This window comes from Chiloscyllium plagiosum, unplaced genomic scaffold (assembly GCF_037043375.1).
Source record: "Chiloscyllium plagiosum isolate Xiang-an unplaced genomic scaffold, Cpla_swu_hap1 HiC_scaffold_1, whole genome shotgun sequence".
Lineage (NCBI taxonomy): Eukaryota > Metazoa > Chordata > Chondrichthyes > Orectolobiformes > Hemiscylliidae > Chiloscyllium > Chiloscyllium plagiosum.
In genome coordinates this window covers 74791858-74814599 of record NW_028270139.1, presented here as the reverse complement: position 1 = coordinate 74814599, position 22742 = coordinate 74791858, and the positions used below count along the sequence as shown (strand labels likewise).

Below are 22742 nucleotides of genomic sequence, written 5' to 3'. Positions count from 1 at the left end.
TTTTAGGAAGGCTTTTGACAAGGTCCCTCATGGTAGGTTCATCCAGAAGATTAAAATACATGGATCCATGGTGACCTGGCAGCTAGGATTTAGAATTGGCTTTCCCATAGAAGCCAGAGGGTAGTGGTGGAAGTATGTTTTTTGGCTGGAGGTCTGTGACTAGTGGTGTTCTGCAGGGATCCGTACTGTGGTATATATAAATGACTTTGATGAACAGGTAGATTGAGTGGGTTAGTATGTTTGCAGATCTTACAAAGATCAGTGGAATTGTGGATAGTGTCAAAGGTTGTCAAAGGCCATAGCATGATATAGATTAGTTGCAGATATGGGTGGAGGAATGGCATATGGATTTTTATCTGGAAAACTGAGAGGTGCTGCATTTTGGGAGATCAAATGTTAAGGAAAAGTATATAATTATTGGCAGAACCCTAAACAGCATTGACGTACAAGGGATCTTGGGGTTCAAGTTCACAGCTCCCTGAAAGTGGACACACAAAGTAGATAGGGTGGTTAAAAAAAAAAGTGTATGGCAAGCTTCCCTTTATTGGTCAGTGAATTGAGTACAAGAGTCAGGATGTCATGTTTGAGACTTTGGTTAGGCCATACTTAGACTATTGCATTCAGTTCTGGTCTCCACATTACAAGAAGGATATGGAGGCTTTGGAGAGGGTGCAGAAGAGGTTTCCAGGATGCTGGTCTGGATTAGAGGGTAGGAGCTCTAAGGAAAAGCTAGAAAACTCAGGTTGTTTCTCTGGGGTGTCAGAGGCTTAGGGGAGACTTGATAGAAGTTGACAAAATTGAAAAACGTAGATAGGGTTGACAATCAATTTTTTTCCCAGAATTGAAATGTCTAATACTCGAAGGCATGTGTTTAAGATGAGAGAGGGCAAGTTCAAAGGAGATGCAAGGGGCAAGTTTTGGTTTAAAGAGAGTGGTAGAAACCCTGAACACGATGCCTGAGTGGTGGTGAAAGCAGATACAATAGGGGCATTTAAGGAACTTTTAGATAAGCACATGAATATGCACGGAATGGAGGGATTTGCACCAAGATCAGGCAAGAGAGATTAGTTTGGCGTCACATTCGGTACCACATCGTGGGCCAAAGGACCCGTTCCTATGCTGTACAGTTCTGTTCTTTTAAAATACTGTCGCTGCAAGAGCAGGTCAGCAGCTGGGAATCCTCATCCTCAACTCCCTTTGTGATGACAAAGTCTGCAGAGGGTTATAGACAGGTTAAGCAAGTGGCAGATTAAAAATAGTGAAGAGAGATGGGAGGTTATGTAGTTGGCAGGAAGAATTGAAGAGGTGAATAATATTTAAATGGAGAAAGACTGTAGAAAATCTATGAAAAAGAGGGATTTGAGAGTTCTTGTGCATGAATCATAAAATGTTAGCCACCAAGTTCAGTGGCTAGTAGGGAAGGCAGATGGACTGTTGACATTCATCGCCTTTAAAATAGCGTTTAAAAGCAGGGAGGTTTTCTTAAAACTGTACAAAGCTCTAGTCATACTGCAGCTGGAATACTGTGAACAGTTTTGAGTCCCTTATCCAAGGAAAGACATACTGGCATTGAAGGTTCAGGAGGTTAAAACTAGGCATGGAGGATAGTCTTGAGGAGAAGTTTAGGAGTTTGGGCCCATACTCATTGAAATATAGAAGAATTAGAGATAACCTTATTGAAACGTGCAAGATTCTTAGATGACATATCAGGGTAGATGTGAGAGATTGTTTTATATTGTGAAAGTGTCTTGAACCAGAAGAAATTATCTCAGAATAAGAGTTCACATGTTTAAGACAAATGAGGAGGAATGTCTTCTGAGGGCAGTCCACTTGATTGGCACCCCACCCACAAACATTCACTGTCTCTATCACTGACGTAGCAGTAGCAGAAAGTACCACCTAAAAAATGCACTTCTGAAAGCCACCAAGACTTCACAAATAGCACCTTTCAAACCTATAACATCTAGAAGGACAAGGGAATCAAATTTATGGGATATACCACCATCTGAAAGTTTCCCTCCGTTTTGGTTGGGAGGATTTGGGACTGGGACGCTTGTTGCAAGGGTCAGTATAGAGTCTCAGCACAAAAGCAGACCCTTCGGTCCAAGCAGTCCATGCCGGACATAATCCCAAACTAAACTAGTCCCACCTACCTGCTCCTGGCCCATATCCCTTCAAACCTTTCCTATTCATGTATATATCCAAATTACTTTTAAACGTTGTAATTGTACCCACATCCGCCACTTTCTCAGGAAGTTCATTCCACACGTGCACCACCCTCTATGTAAAACATTTGCTTCTTATGTCTTTTTTTAAATCTCTCTCCTCTCACCTTAAAAATGTGCCCTCCCCCAGTCTTGAAATCCCCAATCCAATGGAAATGAGAACTGAATAGGCTAGGGCTATTTTCCCGGAGCATCAGAGGCTGTGGGGTGTCTTTATAGAGACATATAAAGTTATGAAGGGCATGTGTAGGGTGAATATTCAATGGGTTTTTTTTCCACACTAGGGAGGTCCAAACATAGCGGGCATAGGTTTAAGGTGAGAGGGGAAAAATGTAGTAGAGACCTAAGGAAGTGGTGGAAGCTGGTACAATTACAGCATTCAAAAGGCATCTGGATGGATACATGAATAGGATGGGTTCAGGGGGAGATGGGCTCAAATGCTAGCAAATGCAACTGGATTAATTTAGGATAGTTGGTCCGAAGAGTCTGTTTCTATGCTGTACATCTCTACCATTAAGTCTATCTATACCTCGTTATTTTATTAATTTTTATTAGATCCTGCTTCCATTTGTGGATTGGTGCAAAATTAGGAGAGCTATCTCCTAATATGTTCTCTTGTGGCACAGTGGCAGTGTCCCTACCCCTGGACAGAGAGGCCCGATTAAAGTCATAGAGTCATAGAGATGTACAGCATGGAAACCGACCCTTCGGTCCAACTTGTCCATGCCATCCAGATATCCCAACCCAATCTGGTCTCACCTGCCAGCACCCAGCCCATATTCCTCCAAGCCCTTCCTATTCGTAGATACCTTTTAAATGTTGCAATCGTGTTAGCCTCCACCACGTCCTCTGGCAGCTTGTTCCATACTTGTACCACCCTCTGCGTAAACAGATTATCCTTTAGGTCTGTTTTGTATCTTTCTCATTCACCCTAAACCTATGCCCTCTAGTTCTTGACTCCCCCACCCCAGGGAAGAGACTTTGTCTATTTATCCTGTCCATGCCCCTCATGATTTTATAAACCGCTAAGGGCTCCGACACTCCAGGAAAAATAACCCCAGCCTATTCTTCCAAGGTTGAACAGATTGATTAGAAAAATGTTAATTTTTTTTTAAAAATGTTCTAGTATAACAACAGATCACATGTGAGACTTGGTTTGATGTCAGGGTGCCTAAGGGGTGTACTCCAGACCAGGAAAACATTGACTGAAATGCAGTCTGGTCAATGATGTTCCTGTAATCAACACAGGGACTTCAGTATGAAATTTGATTTAAAGTGGCATGGTGGCTCAGTGGTTAGCCCTGCTGCCTCACAGCACCAGGGACCTGGAATCGATTCCAGCCTATTAGATTGGAAAGAGTGGGTAGCGAGTCAGCTTTGCTGTGAAGTGGACTGGGAGATCTTGGTATAGAGCAGTGAATTCTATATAAAGCAGCACATGAGAGAGGTGAACTCTGTATAAAGCAGCATGAGACAAAAGAGGTGAAACCGATACTAGGCAGCTCCACATGACAACACTGGACTCTGCATAAAGCAGTGCAGGAGGAGAGTGGTGAACTTCATGTACAGTTGTGAGGAAAGCTGAACAGGGTGGGGGAGTGCTGGTAAACAATGTCTTTAAATAACTCTAAATTAGAAATTCACCTAACCTTGGATTCAGGTGCTATTTCTACAGTTTTCACGAATTAAACTACAGCCGTTCATTAGATAAATAGCGCAAAGTAGTGATTTTGGACTGTAGTGAATTGTTTGGAACAGAAGAAGATCCTTAACATAATTAATGTCCTTTTAAAGGAGTACCTGATGAGTTTAATCTAAAGGGGAGTCAGGGCAACAGAGCTCACACCCATGAAATGAACCTCCAGGGCTATGTTGAAAGTTATAGACTCTTCCAGTGTCCCAGGTGACCATGTGTGCAGGAAGTGGCTAACTGCATTTTGGAGTTGAAGTGGTACGTGGATTCACCTGTGGTGAATATGTGATGCTTAGATTATTGTGGACAGCAAATTCAGTGAGCTGGTCATTCCACAAGGTAAAGACATAACAGGCAGAAAGTGACCACGAAGCAGAGTAGAGCAGGCAATGCAGAAGATTTCCTCCTCCCGCCCCCCTCTCTTTTCCCCCCCCCCCAACCTCCTGATCTAACACATGTACTGTTGTGGATACTGCTGGGGAGAATTCTTGGAATAGCAGCAGGAACCAGGTCCATGGTGACTGTGCTACACAAGATTGGAGGAAGAAGAATGGCACAGCTATCGTGAAGAGAGATTCAATAGCAAAGGGATCAGCCAAGTATTCCTGCTACTGCAAAATAAATCTTGGATTATATCTTGCATTCTTGATGCCTCTGTCAAGGATGTCTTAGAAAGGCTGCAAATTACAATTATTTGTTGCTATTTAGTGAAAAAAATAGAATAGGAAAGGTCTTACAAAAGAAATTAAAGAATAATATTAGATTCAACGATGAACCATATAAGATTGCCAGGAAATCAGCAAGCCTGAGGACTGGGAGCAGTTTATAATTCAGTAAAAGGGGACAAAAAGATTGATCAAAAGAGGGGAAATCAGAATGAGTAAACTTGAAGGAAATATAATGAATTACTGTAAAAGCTTCTATGTATGCATGAAGAGAAAAATATTAGAACGCAGAACAGGCCCTTCGGCCCTCTGTTGCGCCGACCTGTGAACTATTCTCAGCTCGTCCCCTAAACTGTCCCAAAATCATCCAAGTGCTTATCTAAGGATTGTTTCAATCTCCCTAATGTGGCTGAGTTGACTACATTAGCAGGTAGGGCATTCCACGCCCTTACCACTCTCTGCGTAAAGAACCTGCCTCTGACATCTGTCTTAAATCTATCACCCCTCAATTTGTAGTTATGCCCCCTTGTACCAGCTGACTTCATCACCCTAGGAAAAAGACTTTCACTGTCTACCCTATCTAATCCTGTGATCATCGTGTATGTCTCTATCAAATCCCCTCTTAACCGCCGCCTTTCCAATGAGAACAGACCCAAGTCTCTCAGCCTTTCCTCATAAGACCTTCTCTCCAGACCAGACAACATCCTGGTAAATCTCCTTTGCACCTTTTCCAATGCTTCCACATCCTTCCCGAAATGTGGGGACCAGAACTGTACGCAATATTCCAAGTGTGGCCGCACCAGCATTTTGTATAGTTGCAGCATGATATTGCGGCTCCGGAACTCAATCCCTCTACGAATGAAACCTAACACACCGTGTACCTTCTTAACAGTGCTTTCCACCTGGGTGGCAACTTTCAGGGACTTGTGTACATGGTCTCCAAGATCCCTTTGCACATCCACACTACCATGAATCTTTCCATTGACCCAGTACTCTGCCTTCCTGTTATTCTTCCCAAAGTGCATCACGTTACATTTAGTTGCATTGAAACTCCATTTGCCACCTCTCAGCCCAATTCTGCAGTTTATCCAAGTCCCCTGCAACCTATAACGTTCTTCCAAACTGTCCACTACTCCACCGACTTTAGTGTTGTCTGCAAATTTACTAATCTATCCACCTATGCCTGCGTCTAAGTCATTTATAAAAATGACAAACGGCAGTGGTCCTAAAACCGATCCTTGTAACACACCACTAGTAACCGGACTCCAGGCTGAATGTTTTCCATCAACCACAACTCGCTGCCTTCTTTCAGAAAGCCAGTTTCTAATCCAAACTGCTAAATCACCCTCAATTCCATGCCTCTGCATTTTCTCCAATAGCCTACCATGTTGACCCTTATCAAAGGTTTTACTGAAGTCCATGTATACCACATCAACTGCCCTACTCTCATCTACATGCTTGGTCACCTTCTCAAAAAACTCAGTGAGGTTTGTGAGACATGACCTACCTTAACAAAACCATGTTGACTATCTGAAATCAAATTATTGCTTGCTAGATGATTACAAATCTTATCTTTTATAATCCTTTCCAAAACCTTTCCTACAACAGAAATAAGGCTCACTGGTCTATAATAGCCTGGGTCATCTCTACTGTCCTCCTTGAACAAGGGCGCAACATGTTCAATCCTCCAGTCCTAAACCTATAGACAATGACTACTCAAATACCAAAGCCAAAGGCTCTGCTATCTCCTCCCTAGCTTCCCAAAGAATCCTCTGATAAATCTCATCCGGCCCAGGGGACTTGTCTACTTTCACTCCTTCTAGAATTGATAGCACCTGTTCATAACTAATCTCGATCCTTTCTAGTCTAATATCTCATACCTCCTTCTTCTCCTCTACAATATTCTCCTTTTCCTGAAAACTGATGAAAAATGTTCGTTTAGCACCTCTCCGATCTCCACAGGTCCACACTCGACTTCCCACTTCTGTCTTTGACTGGCCCTATTCCTACCCTAACCATCCTTTTTATTCCTCACATACCTATAGAAAGCTTTGGGGTTCTCCTTTATTGTATTTGCTAAAGACTGCTCATGTCCTCTTTGCTCTTTTTAACTTTCTCTTTAAATCCTTCCTAGCTGATCTGTAACTCTCCATCGCCTCATCTGAACCATCTTGCCTCATCAACACATAAGCCTCCTCTTTCTTAACAAGAGATGCAATTTCAGTAGTAAACCACAGTTTCCTTTGCTTTATCACTTCGTCCCTGTCTGACAGGGACAAACCTATCAAGGACACACAATATCTGTTCCTTAAACCAGCTCCACATTTCCATTGTCTGCATTCCCTGCATTTTGCTACCCCATTCTATGCATCCTAATTCTTGCCTAATTGCATTATAATTGCCCATCAATTAACTCTTGACCCATCAATTAACTCCCTTTCCAAAGCTAAACTAAACATAACTGAATTATGGTCACTCTCTCCAAAGTGCTCACCTACAAATAAATTAAATACCTGGTCTGGTTCATTACCAAGCACCAGGTCCAGTGTAGCCTCCCCTCTTGTCGGCCCTTCGACATACTGTGTCAGGAAACCGTCCTGTACGCTTTGGACAAAAACTGATCTATCCGATGTACTAGAGTTAGGATTTCTAGTCAGGGTTGGGGAAGTTAAAGTCCCCCATAATGACCACTCTGTTCCTTTCACTCTTACTCAGAATAATGTTGCTAATCCTCTCTTGCACCTCCCTGGAACTCTGCGGAGGCCTATAAAAAACTCCCAAGCAGTGTGACCTCTCCCCTCCTGTTTCTAACCTCAGCCCACACTACCTCAGTAGACGAGTGCTCATCAAAAGTTCTCTCAACACCTGATAGTATTAGTGAAGACAAACGTAGGTCTCTTACAGTCAGAAATTGGGAAATTATAATGGAGAACAAAGAAATGGCAGAAGAAATAACCACATATTTTGGTCCTATCTTCACAAAAGTGGACACACAATTTCCCAGAAATGTTAGGAAACCAAAGATCTGGTGAGAGGGAGGAATTAAAGAAAATCCATATTAGTTTTTTTTTAAAAAACGTGGAGAATTAAAGGGGTTCACGGCTGACAAAATCCCAAGGCCTGATCATCTGTATCCTAGATCACTATTGGAAAAGGCCCTGAATATATTGGATACACTGGTCATCTTCCAAAATTCTACAGAGTTCTGGAGCAATTCCTTCAGATTGGAGGATGGCAAATGTAACTACGCTGTTTTTTTTTAAAAAAAAAGACAAAAAACAATTAATGATCATTTACCACTCATTAGTAGTGGGGGAAATACAAGAGTTTATAATAAAAGACATGATAACAGAAGAAAAATGTGAAGAATTGCAAATTCTATAAATCAGAAATAAAAACAAATTGCAGGGAAAGCTCAGCAGCTCTGCCAGCATCTGTGGAGAGAAATCAGTTAACATTTCGGGTCAAGTGACCCTTCTTCTGAACATCCTTATAACGGAATGCTTGAAAGCAAAGTTGTCATTGTGTTATGAAAGAGAAATCCTGTTCAACTAATCTAGAGTTTTCTTGAGGATGTAATTAGTAGAATACACACACGAGAATTTGTGGGTATGGTCTATTTGGAAAGCTGTTGATCAAATACACATTCAGAGAATGAAGACAGTGGGACTAATTCTAAAGCTCTGCCAGTGAGCTGGCATATGTACGATGGGCCAAATGCGCTTAAAATTGTTTGATTCTGTACATAAAAATAGTCTGCAACGAAGTATCCAAGTCTGTACGACTGCTGTTATTACTGGACTGACATAACACCATCAGGACATTCCAGCAGTTCTGCCTTCATTTCCCACAACAGAAGATGTCCTTGAAACAGCTATCTACAGATAGAAGTCCATGTTACTGGTATGTTATATAGTCACAGAACAATCCATGCGCAAGTGGTAAATGCCTATTTGTTATTCTGGGGTGGGCAGAAAGGAATAATCGCAGCTGAACTGTCTTCAATCTCAGCATCAAGTCACAATTCTGCTTTGTAGTCTGCCAGGGATTTTAATGCTAGGTATGTTTCTATTTGCTATGACCTAATCATAGAATCCCTACATTGTGGAAACAGACCATTTGGTCCTTTGAGTCCATACTGACCCTCCAAAGAGCATCCCTATCCCTGTAACCCTGCGTTTTTCCGTGGCTAATCCATATAGCCTGCATATCCCTGGAAATTATGGGTAATTTAGCATAGCCATTCCACCTAACCTGCACATCTTTAGACTATGGGAGGAAATCGGAGCACCTGGAGGAAATTCACACAGACACTTGGAGAAAGTGCAAACTCCACACAGTTGCCCAAAGCTGGGATTGAACCTGGGTCAGCAGTGCTAACCACTGGACAGCCTTAATGTGATTTCTTTGTTTTATATTTGGCTTCAGTAGATTTTTTTTTAATAATAGTTAAAGTTGAAAATGATGACAGATCCTCTGTCGAATATCTCCTGTTGGTGGAAACTGAAAAAATACACCATGTGTTCACTCTGCTCCTTGTGTATTCATTTATGGCTGTATTATTAAAGAAAGGCCTAGGTCACTTTACATGCGCCTTCAAAGGAGTGACATATATTTACTACAATTTGGTACACTATATTCCCCCTTAATTCTACTGGTCAATCCTATAGTGCATGGCTTTATTTGTTTCTTAAACTTGATCTCATTTCTATTATGTAGCCAGTCCATTATCAGTTACTGTAAGGATTTTAAAATATTAATCAAGACCTACTTTCCTTCCTGTCCATTGAGTGAATCTCAATCAAATGATTTATCTTTCTTCCATTCAGGCTACTGCCTGTAAACTACCTCTGTGAAAGTGAAGGGATTTGCTTGTTAAGCTACTTAATTTTTTTTCTGCTCTACTGAAGAGACTAGAAGCTAGAAATAAATGCACAAGCAATGTAAATAAACAGTATTACAATTGCAATGAAAGAGACTTTGAAAACCAGATGGAAATTGAATGAAGAAAGAAAGTGACTGAAAAATTGCAAAATATAATGATCCTATTCTTAATATTGTATTAGGAATGCTGAGAACAGAAGTGAAATTTGAGAAAAATAGCATTCTGTTGATTTTACCAGAGGATCTTTGTGCATTATGTTAAATTGATATGTTGGTTGCAGAATAATTTGAGAATGAACTGACTTGACTCAATTGTCAATTAATTTAACTTTTATGGTCAGTTGAGTGAGCTGTACCTGACCTGAATATACGTTTTTTTGGCTAAATCCTTTTAAAACCAGATGAATTCTGAAATAGTATTGAGTAACTGAGCAGTTTATCTGTCTATTTAAGAAAACAATAATTTCTAATTAAAGTACATTTTTATAAATGTCGATCAATTATTTGATCTATATAGCATTTAATATTTGTTTGAGGATGCTTACAAGATGTCTAAATTTTGTTTCTCTCATGACAGTGGCCCTAACCGTGGACACTATATAACTATTGTGAAAAGCCATGGCTTCTGGCTTTTGTTTGACGATGATATTGTTGAGGTTAGTCTTGTAAATATTTATGCTTTATAATAATTTCAAGTTGGCAGAAAAGGGGTTGACTTTCACCTATCATTGGACCAACGCACAGTGTGGAAAACCAGGTAGGCTGGATTTTGCATCCATAGTGAATCCAGCCTGATTATTTTCCTGACTTTTTAAATTAACAATACGAAAGTCTGTCAGGTTACTTAAAGAGCATGAGATTCCTGCTTGATTTATCACCCCCTCCAACTACCACCACCATGCTTTGCTCCACTGATAATCCCCACCTATATAAGGATGATTTATCCCCAAAACACTGAGTCAATCATAGACAGCTAAACTGTCCCAGTCCTGTGACATTTTCTCTCTCAGAATTACTCATGATGGGATGTGCCAGTTGGTGGAAGGCTGAGCGTACAGGCTTGGTTATTGTTTTCTTTCTTGATAGAATTACCTGTAAGCCTTTTTTTGGCCTTTCACAAATTCAAATCATTTTCTGAGAATACAGTTAATTGACAGTTTGCAAATCAGCTGCAAGAATAGCATGCCATTGATGCGATGCTTTCTAATTAAGCAAAAGATTGCTGGGGAAAAAAAACTTAAGTTTTTCATTTTGCAATTATCAGTTCAATACTAATTAAGCCAAAAACCAGCATTAACACCAACATTTTCATGGATAATGCTGACTTGGTTGGTAGTGGACTACCATATTGGGAGTTCACATGGCTGCATGTTGCATGAGAATAAAACTGAGAACACCTAATTCTGTGGACTAAAGTTAACTAACTACTACTTACTGCTTCCTTCATTTGAGACTGTTTTCATGTCAGTCAAATACTATTGTATTCTAAATGTTTTGTGAAGGTTAAGGTGAACTACAATCACCACCTTGCCCTCTTCTGACAACTTTTGCATTGTGTAAATATGGGCAAGTTGTCTATTTTTTATGCTGTGCATCTGAGTTGTATTAACTTTCACCACAAAGTTTTTAAAAAAATATAGTCAGTTATGCTATAACATGGTAGTTCTGTTCTCATGCAACCCCATGTTATAAGAAAATTGTGTGATAGCAGTACCATTTAAATTATTGGGGCCAGAATTGTGTTATAACCAGTACACACTTTAAAAGTTCAAGCTATAGAAACAGTGTCCACAATTCATCAATCATGTTATAGTGAATTCGCATTAACAAAAACCATGTTATAGCAGAACAACCTGTATGATGCCATAACTCATTTTGGTTATGATCAGTATGTTCCGAATAAAAGTGGATAGAAACATAAAACATAGGTAAATAAAAGCAAGTTCGTCTCCCAGCAATCAAATCCCTGGGGTAAATTGAAAAATAGCGAGGTTTACTATTCTTAACAGAAGCTGGCTAAAATCTTAGTTGAGAGATTGTAGCTCAACTCTGTTACTTCCTTCTCCTTGGCACTGCTTTTATTATCATGATCTACTGACTATCAGTCTGTAATTTTGCATAAGAAAACATAGATTTCATAAAGCTACCCAAAGAGTAACTGGTTCCATGGAACTGCACCCCAGCAAAGTATCCATGTCTGGAAGCTTGAAATACAAAGAAAAAGTAGAAAAATTGCTTTCTTTTTAGAAATCTAAGAAATTTTAAGATTTACTATAGTAAATAACCACGTTTGCAAAGATTTGTAATAATTGGACCAAACTTCTGTTCTGTGTACAACTGCATTATATTTGGCCCATCATGTCACTGCTGCTCTTTTCCTTCACATGGCATCTAGTCTAATCCAGCTTGTGGTTTCCAATTAGTTTGACTTTAGTCCATTGTTATTTATTACATATTTTTTCCAACCAAGTACCCTTGACCTTTTATTGATTTCCTTTCTGTTGTAACAAATTTTGATTTTATTGTGGTTACCTTTTCCCAAATGTTTTGCTATCATTAAGTCATTTCTGTACTCCATCACTTGGCCTATTCAACTGCTAAAAAAAGCAGAATCTAACTGTCAGTCTCACCAAGTTTTGAAGCCTGGGTGTTGAGACATTTGCATAAAATATAAATTGGATATAAACAGTTTAAAAATTTCAGTTAAAGGGATCATGCCCCAAATTCTAACTTTGCAGTCCTTCACCCCTCCACACAAAGCTCCCTCTGCTGTGCTCATTCTAAATTTTACTAGAATGGACAAGGGTTATGGAGAAAATTAATTTTGAATCTTATTAACAGGTATGTGATATAGTGCCAGAGGAGCATTGAGAACGTGGCCCACATCCTCAACTTTTCAGTTAGGCGCTACATATATTACTGGAAATACCCAGATACATTGACATCCTTGGGAATTGCCCAGGAAGTTTCAACTTATGACGAGCCACTTCTCTTTTCCCCAGTACCTTTTGACTCTGAATTAGTGTCAGAAACTTTGGTCCGTAATTACAGAAATAAACCCCAATCACTAGCATTGTTCACTACCACCAACTCAGTCTGACTATGCTTGTTCCATCTGCCACCCTTTCAACCTATACTAAGAAAGGATCCTTTGTGTGAGAACTGTGGGAACATTTTGTTGTGCTGAAAATACGGGTTGTAAAGTTTGGTGAGTTGTGTTTTGAAATAAATTCCTGTGTGTAACGAATTGTTTTATCCAGCTGCAGATGTTATGGGTGCCCAAATCTGAGTGCCGCTGTATGTTAGATTAACATGTAATATATTTGTTTGATTGTATCAAAAATAATTTACATTTTTAAAGTAATGAGGCTGCAATCTGTGGTGAAGCAGTGATTGGCGATTGCTCATGTTTAGATAACTAAATGTAAAGTTGCAGAAATTTTCACAGTTAATGCATTTTATTATATGAACATACTTGATTTTTTTTCTAATTATATTTGAAATTCTTAAACTATTGAAGAATTCTATTTCTTTTACAGAAAATTGATGCTCAAGCTATTGAAGAATTCTATGGTCTGACTTCGGACATTTCAAAAAACTCAGAGTCTGGATATATTTTATTTTATCAATCAAGAGAATAAATTGTAAAGTACTGGCCTGGATAATCAGGTAGATAAATAGTTAATTAGTTCAAAAGTGCTCAGGCCATTGCCAACTCATGGTTAGAACATATAGTGCTTTCAGGGCCCTTTTTTAGGGCATCAGAACAGGATTTATGGTCGTATTCCAGGCATTTGTCAGCTACTAGCAAATGGGATCTTACAAAAGAGTTCTAAGTCAGTAGTTTTGGCAAGGGAATATCCAGTAAAAATACTAACAAAGGTAATGCAAGTATGCATGCAAGTCTTCCCTAATATATGAAATTAAGCCAATAGTTATGGTAGTGTTCCAGATTTTGTTCACTGAGGTGCATTTTCCTTTACTGATCCCAGATGCTTGTGTTTTTAATCTAATATCAGACCTTGGTGAAGAGATCATTTATTTTCCCTCTTCTCCATCTGCTTCGAAAACTGTTGTTGGAGTGGAAGTTTGCCTGTCTAAAATGATTGTTAATTCATTGGATTTTAATTGATTGTATTCTGATTGATAATGTGTCTATTTCAATGTAAATGCAAATAATACTGCATTATAGTTTCATAGATTTTTTTAAAAATTAACTGCCCTTTAAAAGCAGCCTTATATATCACAGAAAATGTAATTTGATTAGCTTGGTTCATATAGTCTTATCAGCAGCAAAATGGTTATGCATTCTGACTTTTGCATGTGTAATAAGTTCCTGTCTGCTGAAAGATAAAAGTGGTAGAACAAATCACAAATACACGTTATTTTATTCTAATATACAGTGAAATCAGTTTCAAGCTGAATTTGGACCTCATGAGCAGTCACTTTTAAATGCTGTGGTATTTAATTGTTTAGGTTTATATTCTATAATGGGAAGACACCTATAGCTGGATAGTACTAGAGGATCATATTGATCGTTGTTAATGATCAAGTATATTATATGGTTTTTTTTTTTGGAACGTTTTCTGGTGTTTTGTTTTAATCATATCATTTATGGGAATACAATAAATGCATTAGATGGAATAGAATGGTATTTCTGCCAGAGATTTGAGAATTACAGTAGCTTATCTTTGGCAAAGCGAGTAAACATATTGGATGGCATATATACTTTAAAAGGAACAAAAAGTGCTCAGTCTCAAAACTGAAATCTGATTCTGTATGCTATACAGTTGAAAACATTATACTCTGTCAGTTTAAGTGTCTATTAATTTTATTAACTATTTAGATTATGGTTCTGATCAGATTAGATTTGGTTTATACAGTGCTAATCAAATGAAAGTGCTTCTTAATTCAAAATCTGACAACTAACGTTTTATGTTCACAAATTTGCGGCTTCTTTCTCTTTGGATTTTTACCTTTTACAAAATATTAATTGTTCTCTTAATTCTTTCTAAATTGACATTTCTTGATAGTCCACATCAGAATGATTTGGTATAAAGGTATTGCTCACAAAAAACCTTAAATCTTAAAATAGCAAACTGTATTACATCACCTTCCTGTTTCCCCTCTCTCCGAATATTATCTTGGCGATTTGTTGCTTCTGTTGTTATAATTGTTTACTTACTTTAGAAATTCATCATTAAGTGGAATATTTTAAAAGAAAAAGTAATAGAAATCTAGTGGAGTAGGAAACTTCCAAAAGATTTTTCCTTTGTTTACCTTTACAAGAAAGAAGTGGAGTGTAGTACAGTAGAAGAAAGACAGTCAGAGATAGTTTGTTAACCATCTTTTTATAGCCTTTTATGCGATCTATGTTTGTAAACCTCATTTTACATTATTCACGTGGCACGTTTAAATTTTCTAGTTACTATCTTTACAGTTCTTTCGCATTTAACTTTAAAGGGAGCCTTATTATTTGGCTGGAATGTTTCTGCAATCAAATTATCCTGGATCTGAATTCATGTGCTTCCCTAATTTTAAGATCTATTTTATAAATGAATTTATTATGACCAACAACTATAGCATTTGCTTTATACTGCCTAGTAATATTACACATTTTCTATAAAGTCTGCCTCAAACTCAACACAAAGCCTTCTTTGGCCATTTTAATTTGCGAAGGGAGGGAAAGTCCATGCTAGGTAAAATTACTTCTTTCGATTCACCATACAGAGAAATCACAGTTGTCATATGGATTTGTTAAATCCAAGTCTTGTAAATGAAGGAAAATATGGTCATTATTCTTTATTCTCTTATTAACTTATTCTGTAGAGTAATTGTTTTTTTTAATCTATGGAACCTATTTAAATGATATCCTGAAACTGTCTCCTTGTGTGAAAAAGGCTTTTCTGAATGTATTGCAGGATTTTTCAGCATTGATGTTAGTAGGTATTACAGTTTCATTGATAATGCTAGCCAAGACATTTGAACTGTTTGATGCATGAATTAATTAAAGCTTGTTGGATTTAGCCATAGTTTTTAGACTTGGGTTAGATCGGATAGACCTTTAGGAAGCAAAATACACCTATGCTACTTATTCGTAGGTGGTGTCCTAGTCAGATTTTGATTGGAATTCCTACACTTCCCCACCTTAGTCTCAGTCGTGGAGTTTTGACCTTTAGTTGCAAAGATGCTATTGTGAAATTGGTGAAATGTATAAAGTTTAATCCTTTTTTTCATCATCAATAAAGATTTAGGCGAAGATAATCTAATTTTGCTGAAATCAACTGGTCTTGATACTATTTGAGCCTGATGACTGTCAGACTTGAGGGTGCTAATTCAGGATTCATTAATACCTTTGTCTTACCGAGCTTAGATTAAATATTAAACTAGCCAATAACAGCATGTGGTGACCCTTAAACAAACATTGACCCTCCATATGGTTGGGTGATCGAGATTGTCAAATACCTATGCCTTTCATTTCAGATGCTCTTCCTATTTTCTTGTTTCACATGTTCAAGTAAGTCACTTTCTTGGAATTCACATTCTAGTTCAAGCATGATTTGAGTGTATAAGTCTATTTGCTGACAGAATCCTCTCTTGAATTATGAATAGCTCTCATTCTGAAACAAAGTTTTTAAGATAGCATTATTTCGCAGAAGTCTTTAGGAAGTTGCTCTTCCCAGATTTGAGAAGGTCTGAGAAGCATTTCTTTTTTGAGCTGGGGTACAAGAGAAATAAAGGAAACACGAGCATAGACTGGCTCCTGCACTTGGATCTTAAAAATATTTTGCACCACATAAATTACTTAAGCCTCAATATCAAGGAATTAGCTGCTAGCAAGAATCAATGTTTCCCTTTTTTTTTTCAGCTCTTGCTCACTTTCTATCTTGTTTTGTAATGGTGGTTTGCCCGAGCTTAGAGCATCTCTTTTGTTTTCGCTTTGATCATTCACTGGTGATTACTACTAAAGGTTATGTGAGCAGCTGTTCAGCCAATTATTTTTATTGGAAAGACCAAGCTGTTTTTGTTTGATTTCCAGTATCCACAATTCTCATTTTATTTTAGTGTTTAACTCTCAGCATTCTTTAGTTTTGCAGTTTGCGCAACTGGTCACCTCTTTTGTGATAGCACAATTCCTTCAAGTGAGTTGCAAGTAACACTCCTTTTTGCAATGGTTGCAAATGCTTTAAAATTCCAACATACTGATCAACAAGAAATTAGTATGTGGTTTGAAATTGTCTTCTGATGCAAGTATTAAATGGATAATAGTTAGGCATAGTGCTATACTCTGTTTTCCACTACTACTCCAAGAAAGTCTGTTTTCACTGAAGACAAACTCAGATTGGAATTTGGAACAACTAGATTATATGAAAAGGACAGGATCAGGCTATGTGCAATAAAAAATAATTTAATTAATAACAAATCAATGTGAGCCTGTATTAAGCAAGACTGTCAGTGACACTGAGCAAGACATGCTTGATTTTATATTTTTAATAATTTTTAAAATAACTTTTTTCATAATTACCTTTGTTCAACAGGTTTCAAGGAAGATGCACTTAACTTTGTAGTTATGTGAAACGATGCTGCTCTTGGGAAAAGTAAATGTAGTTGATTGTTCAGCCCCTTCAGACTATTTCACCAACTAGTTGGATTATGGCTTTTCTATATTTCAACTGTTTGCCTTAGCTCCCTTGAAACCTATTTCCAATAGAAATGTGATTTCTGTTCGCACTCTTGCGTTCAAAGCTTTTTTTTTGGTGGTGAGGTTGGGAAGCAGGAAAGGTTTGAAGAATTCCTGGTTTTCACATCCCTTTCACTTTAAATTGGCCTAGCTCTAATTTTAAGAATTTTGTTTTTACAATGATTGCAAAAACTCTGTTTAATTCTATTTGTACCTACCTAGTTAGATCCCATTATTATTTTGCATTCTTGATTGTGAATCTTCAACCTTTTAAACTGTTGATAATGAAAAAGAAGTTTATGCAACCTGTCTTCATAACTGAACTCTTTAAGCGCTGGTAAATTTACATTCCATCTATTATGCTGTCTCTGAGCTCCAGTGACTAGCTCACAGCACATGTTAAGCTTAGATTTACATCTGTGCAGTCTCATGGTTATTTCTAGATCTCAAGTTTCAGAAAATTGTGATTAATTCAACTGAATATCTTAAAGTAGAAAATATCAGTTTCTAGCAATTCGTATCATGAGTCCAATTATTTTCTCCAATACCATTAAAAAAAATCCTAGATTAAATCCAGTAAGTTTTTCCTTTAAACTTATTGTGTGATTAAAACTGAATTTGTATTTTGACCTCTCCTTCCATGATGTACTAGATGTATTTTAATAAGTTGGCCATTTTCATATGTTCTTTCTATTTTAATAAAAACACTTGAAATTTTCTTTTAGATTCCATTCAAGCTTTTTTACTATTAGATTTTTCTCTCCTTTTGCTGATTTTTAGAGTCCCCTGGTATTCTGGTTGACAAATGAAAGGTGTACAGTACCTATAAATGAACCTTTTCTAATCTGTTAGAATTTATTCTTGGAATTTTGACAACATTAATGTTAAGCATCACCTTTCAAAGTTTATCTGATCTCGTAGTTCACTCAGTTTTTTCGTTTTTGTCTCAAGAAGTGTTGTTAAGCTCAGCAGTGAGAAGTTTAGTATCGTTTGAATTCCTCAATCCTCCCGAGTCTCGCCCCTAATATCAGGCATCCCAACTGAGCATAGTTTATCGCAATGAGTTTTTGTACAAAGGAATATAGACTGTTTCTTGTGGAGCACCAGATACAAAATAGTGTATCTGAGCCCTCATTTTGAGGATGCAACTCTTGAGAGAGCAGTTTTCCTCTGTAGCTGTGACAATGACCATTTTTGACCTGTGATTTTTGAGGAATCCCGTTGGTTGCTACTTAGTAGTTCTGCCTCAAGAGCTCTTGAGAATTGAAGTGGTTACAATTACCTTGCAAAAGGGCAAGTTTTAGAACACAAAAATGTCTAAATGATTAAGAATGATTCCAAGACACTAGGAAACCAGGTATTCTCTCATTTTCATGGCTAACATTTTTCCTTCAACCAATACCATAAAAACAAATATTATGTCAATCTCCAGAAAAACTGTTTTAGCTTACATAAATTAATGTCATCTATGTTCGTGGTGTACTATGACGTTTCAAGTATTTCAATCTGATTCATTATTGGCAATAGTAATTATCACTTGTAGAAGTTGCTGAATAATCACTTGTCCAACAGCTAAGGTTCTCTTTATGTATTGAGTAAGCTTACCTGATCTATGTAAACCATTTCAATTATGTATTCTTAGAAGACACTTTCTCCACACTTCACAATGTTGGTGAACTTTGCCTTAGTTGATCTTGCTTTGATATTCCAGAAAAGCCAGTAATAATGCCATGACCCTGATCTTCTGTTGTGTTCTTTGATCTCCTGTTGCAATTTCAACTTTATATACAAATTCAGCAGCCATAATATTTTTAGTCTCTTCCAAGTTTTTTTATCTCAATTAATAACTACTGAAATTATAAACAGTGGTAATATAAGATCTTCCATTATGCAAATCAAAATTGTAACCGCTTTCATTACGATCGAACTTTGTGTTAGTAAAAGAATAGGCATTTGTTGGACAGGCAATTGTTTTGTAAGGCAAAACAGCTTGAGGCAAACTCGTGATAAAGTGGATATCAGCAAATTGAATCGTAAATTATATCTCTACATAAACCGTCCATTCTGAAAAATACTATTACTTGTGCAATGGTAATTGTGCATTAGCTAAAATATGATTGATTTCTTTTCACAATATCTCTAAGTCAACCAATTGGAGGGACTTTCACATTTTTGCTCATTGTCTTGATTACATAGTACAAACTGATATAAGCTCTGGTCAGACACGATCAGTATTTACAGTTTGCACTTCATGCCTCCAGTTTTTTTTTAGATTTTCCAGCTTTCTGTAAATGTTTTTATTTGGAAAATGAATGAATTTTAAGTCCTATAGATATGTCTTTCTTTTGTGTAGATTTTTTAAAACTCCATACAAAGGCACCAGATATTTTCATCTTTGCACACGTTCCGTCTTGATACTGCATCTATAGGAATTAAGGTTTGAATCAGGATGAAGTCTTATAGTGGATTGGGATGCAGTGTCTAAGATGGCCACACTTGGTAAAAGTTTGTTAGGCAGAATATCCAATTGAATGGTTGAGCATTCATTTATATTTGTCAGTTGAACAATCCAACATTGGTCAATGTGTGCTGTATAAACGTTTAACTATTGTTTGGTGGAGCACCAGATCTGAAACAACATTACGAGGTCCCTGCCAGCAAATCATTTGCACTATTAACGATTTGTAAAACAACAGTTATAAATTATGGCTCTTGCCAAAAGTCTTGCTCAGGTTCAACTGAAATGTCAAGTGACATGATGAGTAAGTGATGGCTCAAGATGAAATTTTGGTCTCACGTGGCAGTGATGTCAGTCAATATGATTTCATTTCACCAATATGCATAACAGAATAATCACAGGACAGTACTATTCATATAACCAATATGTAGTCTATAAATTCAAAATTAGAAGATAACTCAAGTAACTTAACTGAGATACTGTATTAATGTTGAAGAAAGAATTGCAAAGTTGCTTTACTGAATTTTTTAGATGAAACTATGAATTATTTGGGCCTATGGAGCATCTAAGTTGCCTTTTTGAAACCTTTGTTTGTAACTTGATGTTTTCGGAGTTTATCTATAGGGATGTGGAATAATGATTTGGATTTTAAATATGTTAGTTTTGACATTGGTATGCATAAATGCACTTGAGGAATATTGTTCCAAATAGAGACTGTTTTCCTCCATTTGCATCTAACTAAGATGTGCCTGGCAGCATATATATCAAATATTTGGCAGTGTAGGGGAAGAAGGAGGCAAATAGCTGAGACTACCACTTGCAAAGCCAGTTGGGCGGCACGGTGGCACAGTGGTTAGCACTGCTGCCTCACAGCGCCAGAGACCCGGGTTCAATTCCCGCCTCAGGCGACTGACTGTGTGGAGTTTGCACATTCTCCCCGTGTCTGCGTGGGTTTCCTCCGGGTGCTCCGGTTTCCTCCCACAGTCCAGGCCAGGTGAATTGGCCATGCTAAATTGCCCGTAGTGTTAGGTAAGGGGTAAAGGTAGGGGTATGGGTGGGTTGCGCTTCGGCGGGTTGGTGTGGACTTGTTGGGCCGAAGGGCCTGTTTCCACACTGTAAGTAATCTAATTCTGATAAGACTGAAATCTGTAATTATACCTTCTGTCCCACGTTATATTGAAGTAACTTGTGTTTTAATTATTTTGGTTCAGTTCAAAATCTTGCCAGTTTTGCATTTCTTTCAGTTGTACATTCCAGCCACTGGTTGATTCATTGAGGTCTAATAATTAATCATCAAAGTTTTGCACTCATCACTCATTGGGTCTTCTGTTGTGAGGGTACAGAAAAACAGTAGTTTTCAGCTGTTTATATATTCACTCCTTTTTCTTTAGTGAAAAGGCCTTTTTGTCTATTAAATCTTTTGTTTGAATTATGACCAATAAGGAAGTAATTTCACAAATCCATCCTTTTGTATTTACTTGTAGCTTTTCTGCTAGCCTGTCACCTTTTGATTCAGGGTTTAAGTACATTATCGTGTTCAGATGTTTGTGCCGCAATATTGTTAATGTTTGGTCTCAACAGTATTTTTGTATGAATTCCTTTCCTTTTAAAGTGTGGGCAGCTTTGCTATTTATTGTATTTCTTTCACTGTTAAAAGTTGGAACCTTATGATGTAACTCAATGGCTGTCATTGTTTTAAAAAAAATGGGTTAGTGCAATTTGAATGCAACAAGGCAAGGCACATTTGCAGGAACAAATTGCTCAAATTCAATGCTATCAATGTATCAATGTTTTGCACCTACTAGCAATAATGTAATTTCTATTTGTGGTGCCATGACTTGTATAATTGCCTTCCAATCAAGACACACTGCAGTTTTTTTTTCAAAACCATCTACGCCTTTTTGAGTGCTGAAGAAGGATGCTGACTTTTTTTTTAAAAAAGTGATCAAGTTAGCCCTTTATTGGCAAGGTACTTTTTTAATGTACACACATTTTAAATCAAACCATAATACTGCTGTCATTGTTGCAATAACAAACTAAATGTTACAATCTGAGGTTAATTCAATATGATTTTTATTAGCACATCTATGTACTTGTCATTCAGTGCACACTTTATGTACCTTTTATATGTCCTAGTTTGCACATCTTGATATAAATAAATTCTGCAAAAGTCAATGTTTTGCTGGTACTATTTGTTTCATTAAATGCATCTTTCTACATTAGCAGAAGATATTAGCACAGGATTTCATTCTGCTAAATATAATATCACCGTAAACATTTTTGTTCAACAATAACTACGTTGTATAATTTTGGTATGGAGTGATTCTGTAAATTCTTACATTGGTATTGTAAAAACAATATGCAGAAACCAACTTTTGGCATTGTAATGTAAATTGGTATGTGTGAAAGGTGCAAAGCCTTTTTCAGTATTGGAAAGATTAAATGTACATCAAGATCTACTTCAAGTTTTTTCAGCAACTGTAAGAATTAAATCCAAAGTTGGAGATTTTAAAGGTGCCAAACTATACTTCAGTAGCTGTGTACTGGAAAGGACTTATTCACATAGCCCTAAATGCTTATGATAGCAGTGGAAGGCAAGCTATCCAACATGGGTTTGACATTGTCATTTGCATCAGTGAAATTAGATAACCTGCTCAGATATCAGGAAAGCTTCAGTGCATGGGCAAGTTAGTTAACACACAAACTTCAATGAACTCTTACATTCAAATTCCAAAATGTCCAGGACCAGAAGATAAATGCTACCAGAAGATAAATAATGCATTCAAGATCATGTTAGACATAAGAGGACAAAATATTGTAATTCTGGTCAACAAAATTGATAGGTTTTCATCATTGCCTGACTTTTTTTTGTCTAAGCAGTATTGAAATCTCACTGAATTTACTTTGTATAGAAAGCAGGTTCCATGTAAAATTGCCAAGATGTCAACATTTGGCTTCCAATCTAAACTATGGAATGGGAAGCTGCGAGGTATTTTAAACATTAGCATACCTGTGTATGTAAATCAACAGTGCACTTTGATTAAAATGTAATGAGCCCATTAAATGGGGAATGGTAAGAATTGACGCATACTGAACTTGTTTATAATCTGTATCTTCAATAAAATATAACATTGAA

General features: G+C 37.3%; 1 protein-coding gene across 4 annotated transcripts in view; it reads left to right on the top strand.

The window, feature by feature from the left end:
* Nucleotides 1-22742, top strand: part of usp46 (ubiquitin specific peptidase 46) — a 105171-nt gene extending 82429 nt beyond the window's left edge. For 3 of the 4 annotated variants that reach the window (XM_043691085.2, XM_043691067.2, XM_043691045.2), the window contains 2 exons: nt 10045-10123; nt 13007-22742. In XM_043691085.2, coding sequence (XP_043547020.1) covers nt 10045-10123; nt 13007-13108 — 181 coding nt within the window. In that variant the 3' untranslated portion in view covers nt 13109-22742. The remainder of the gene's footprint in view (nt 1-10044; nt 10124-13006) is intronic. The other variant, XM_043691053.2, reaches the window with a different exon arrangement.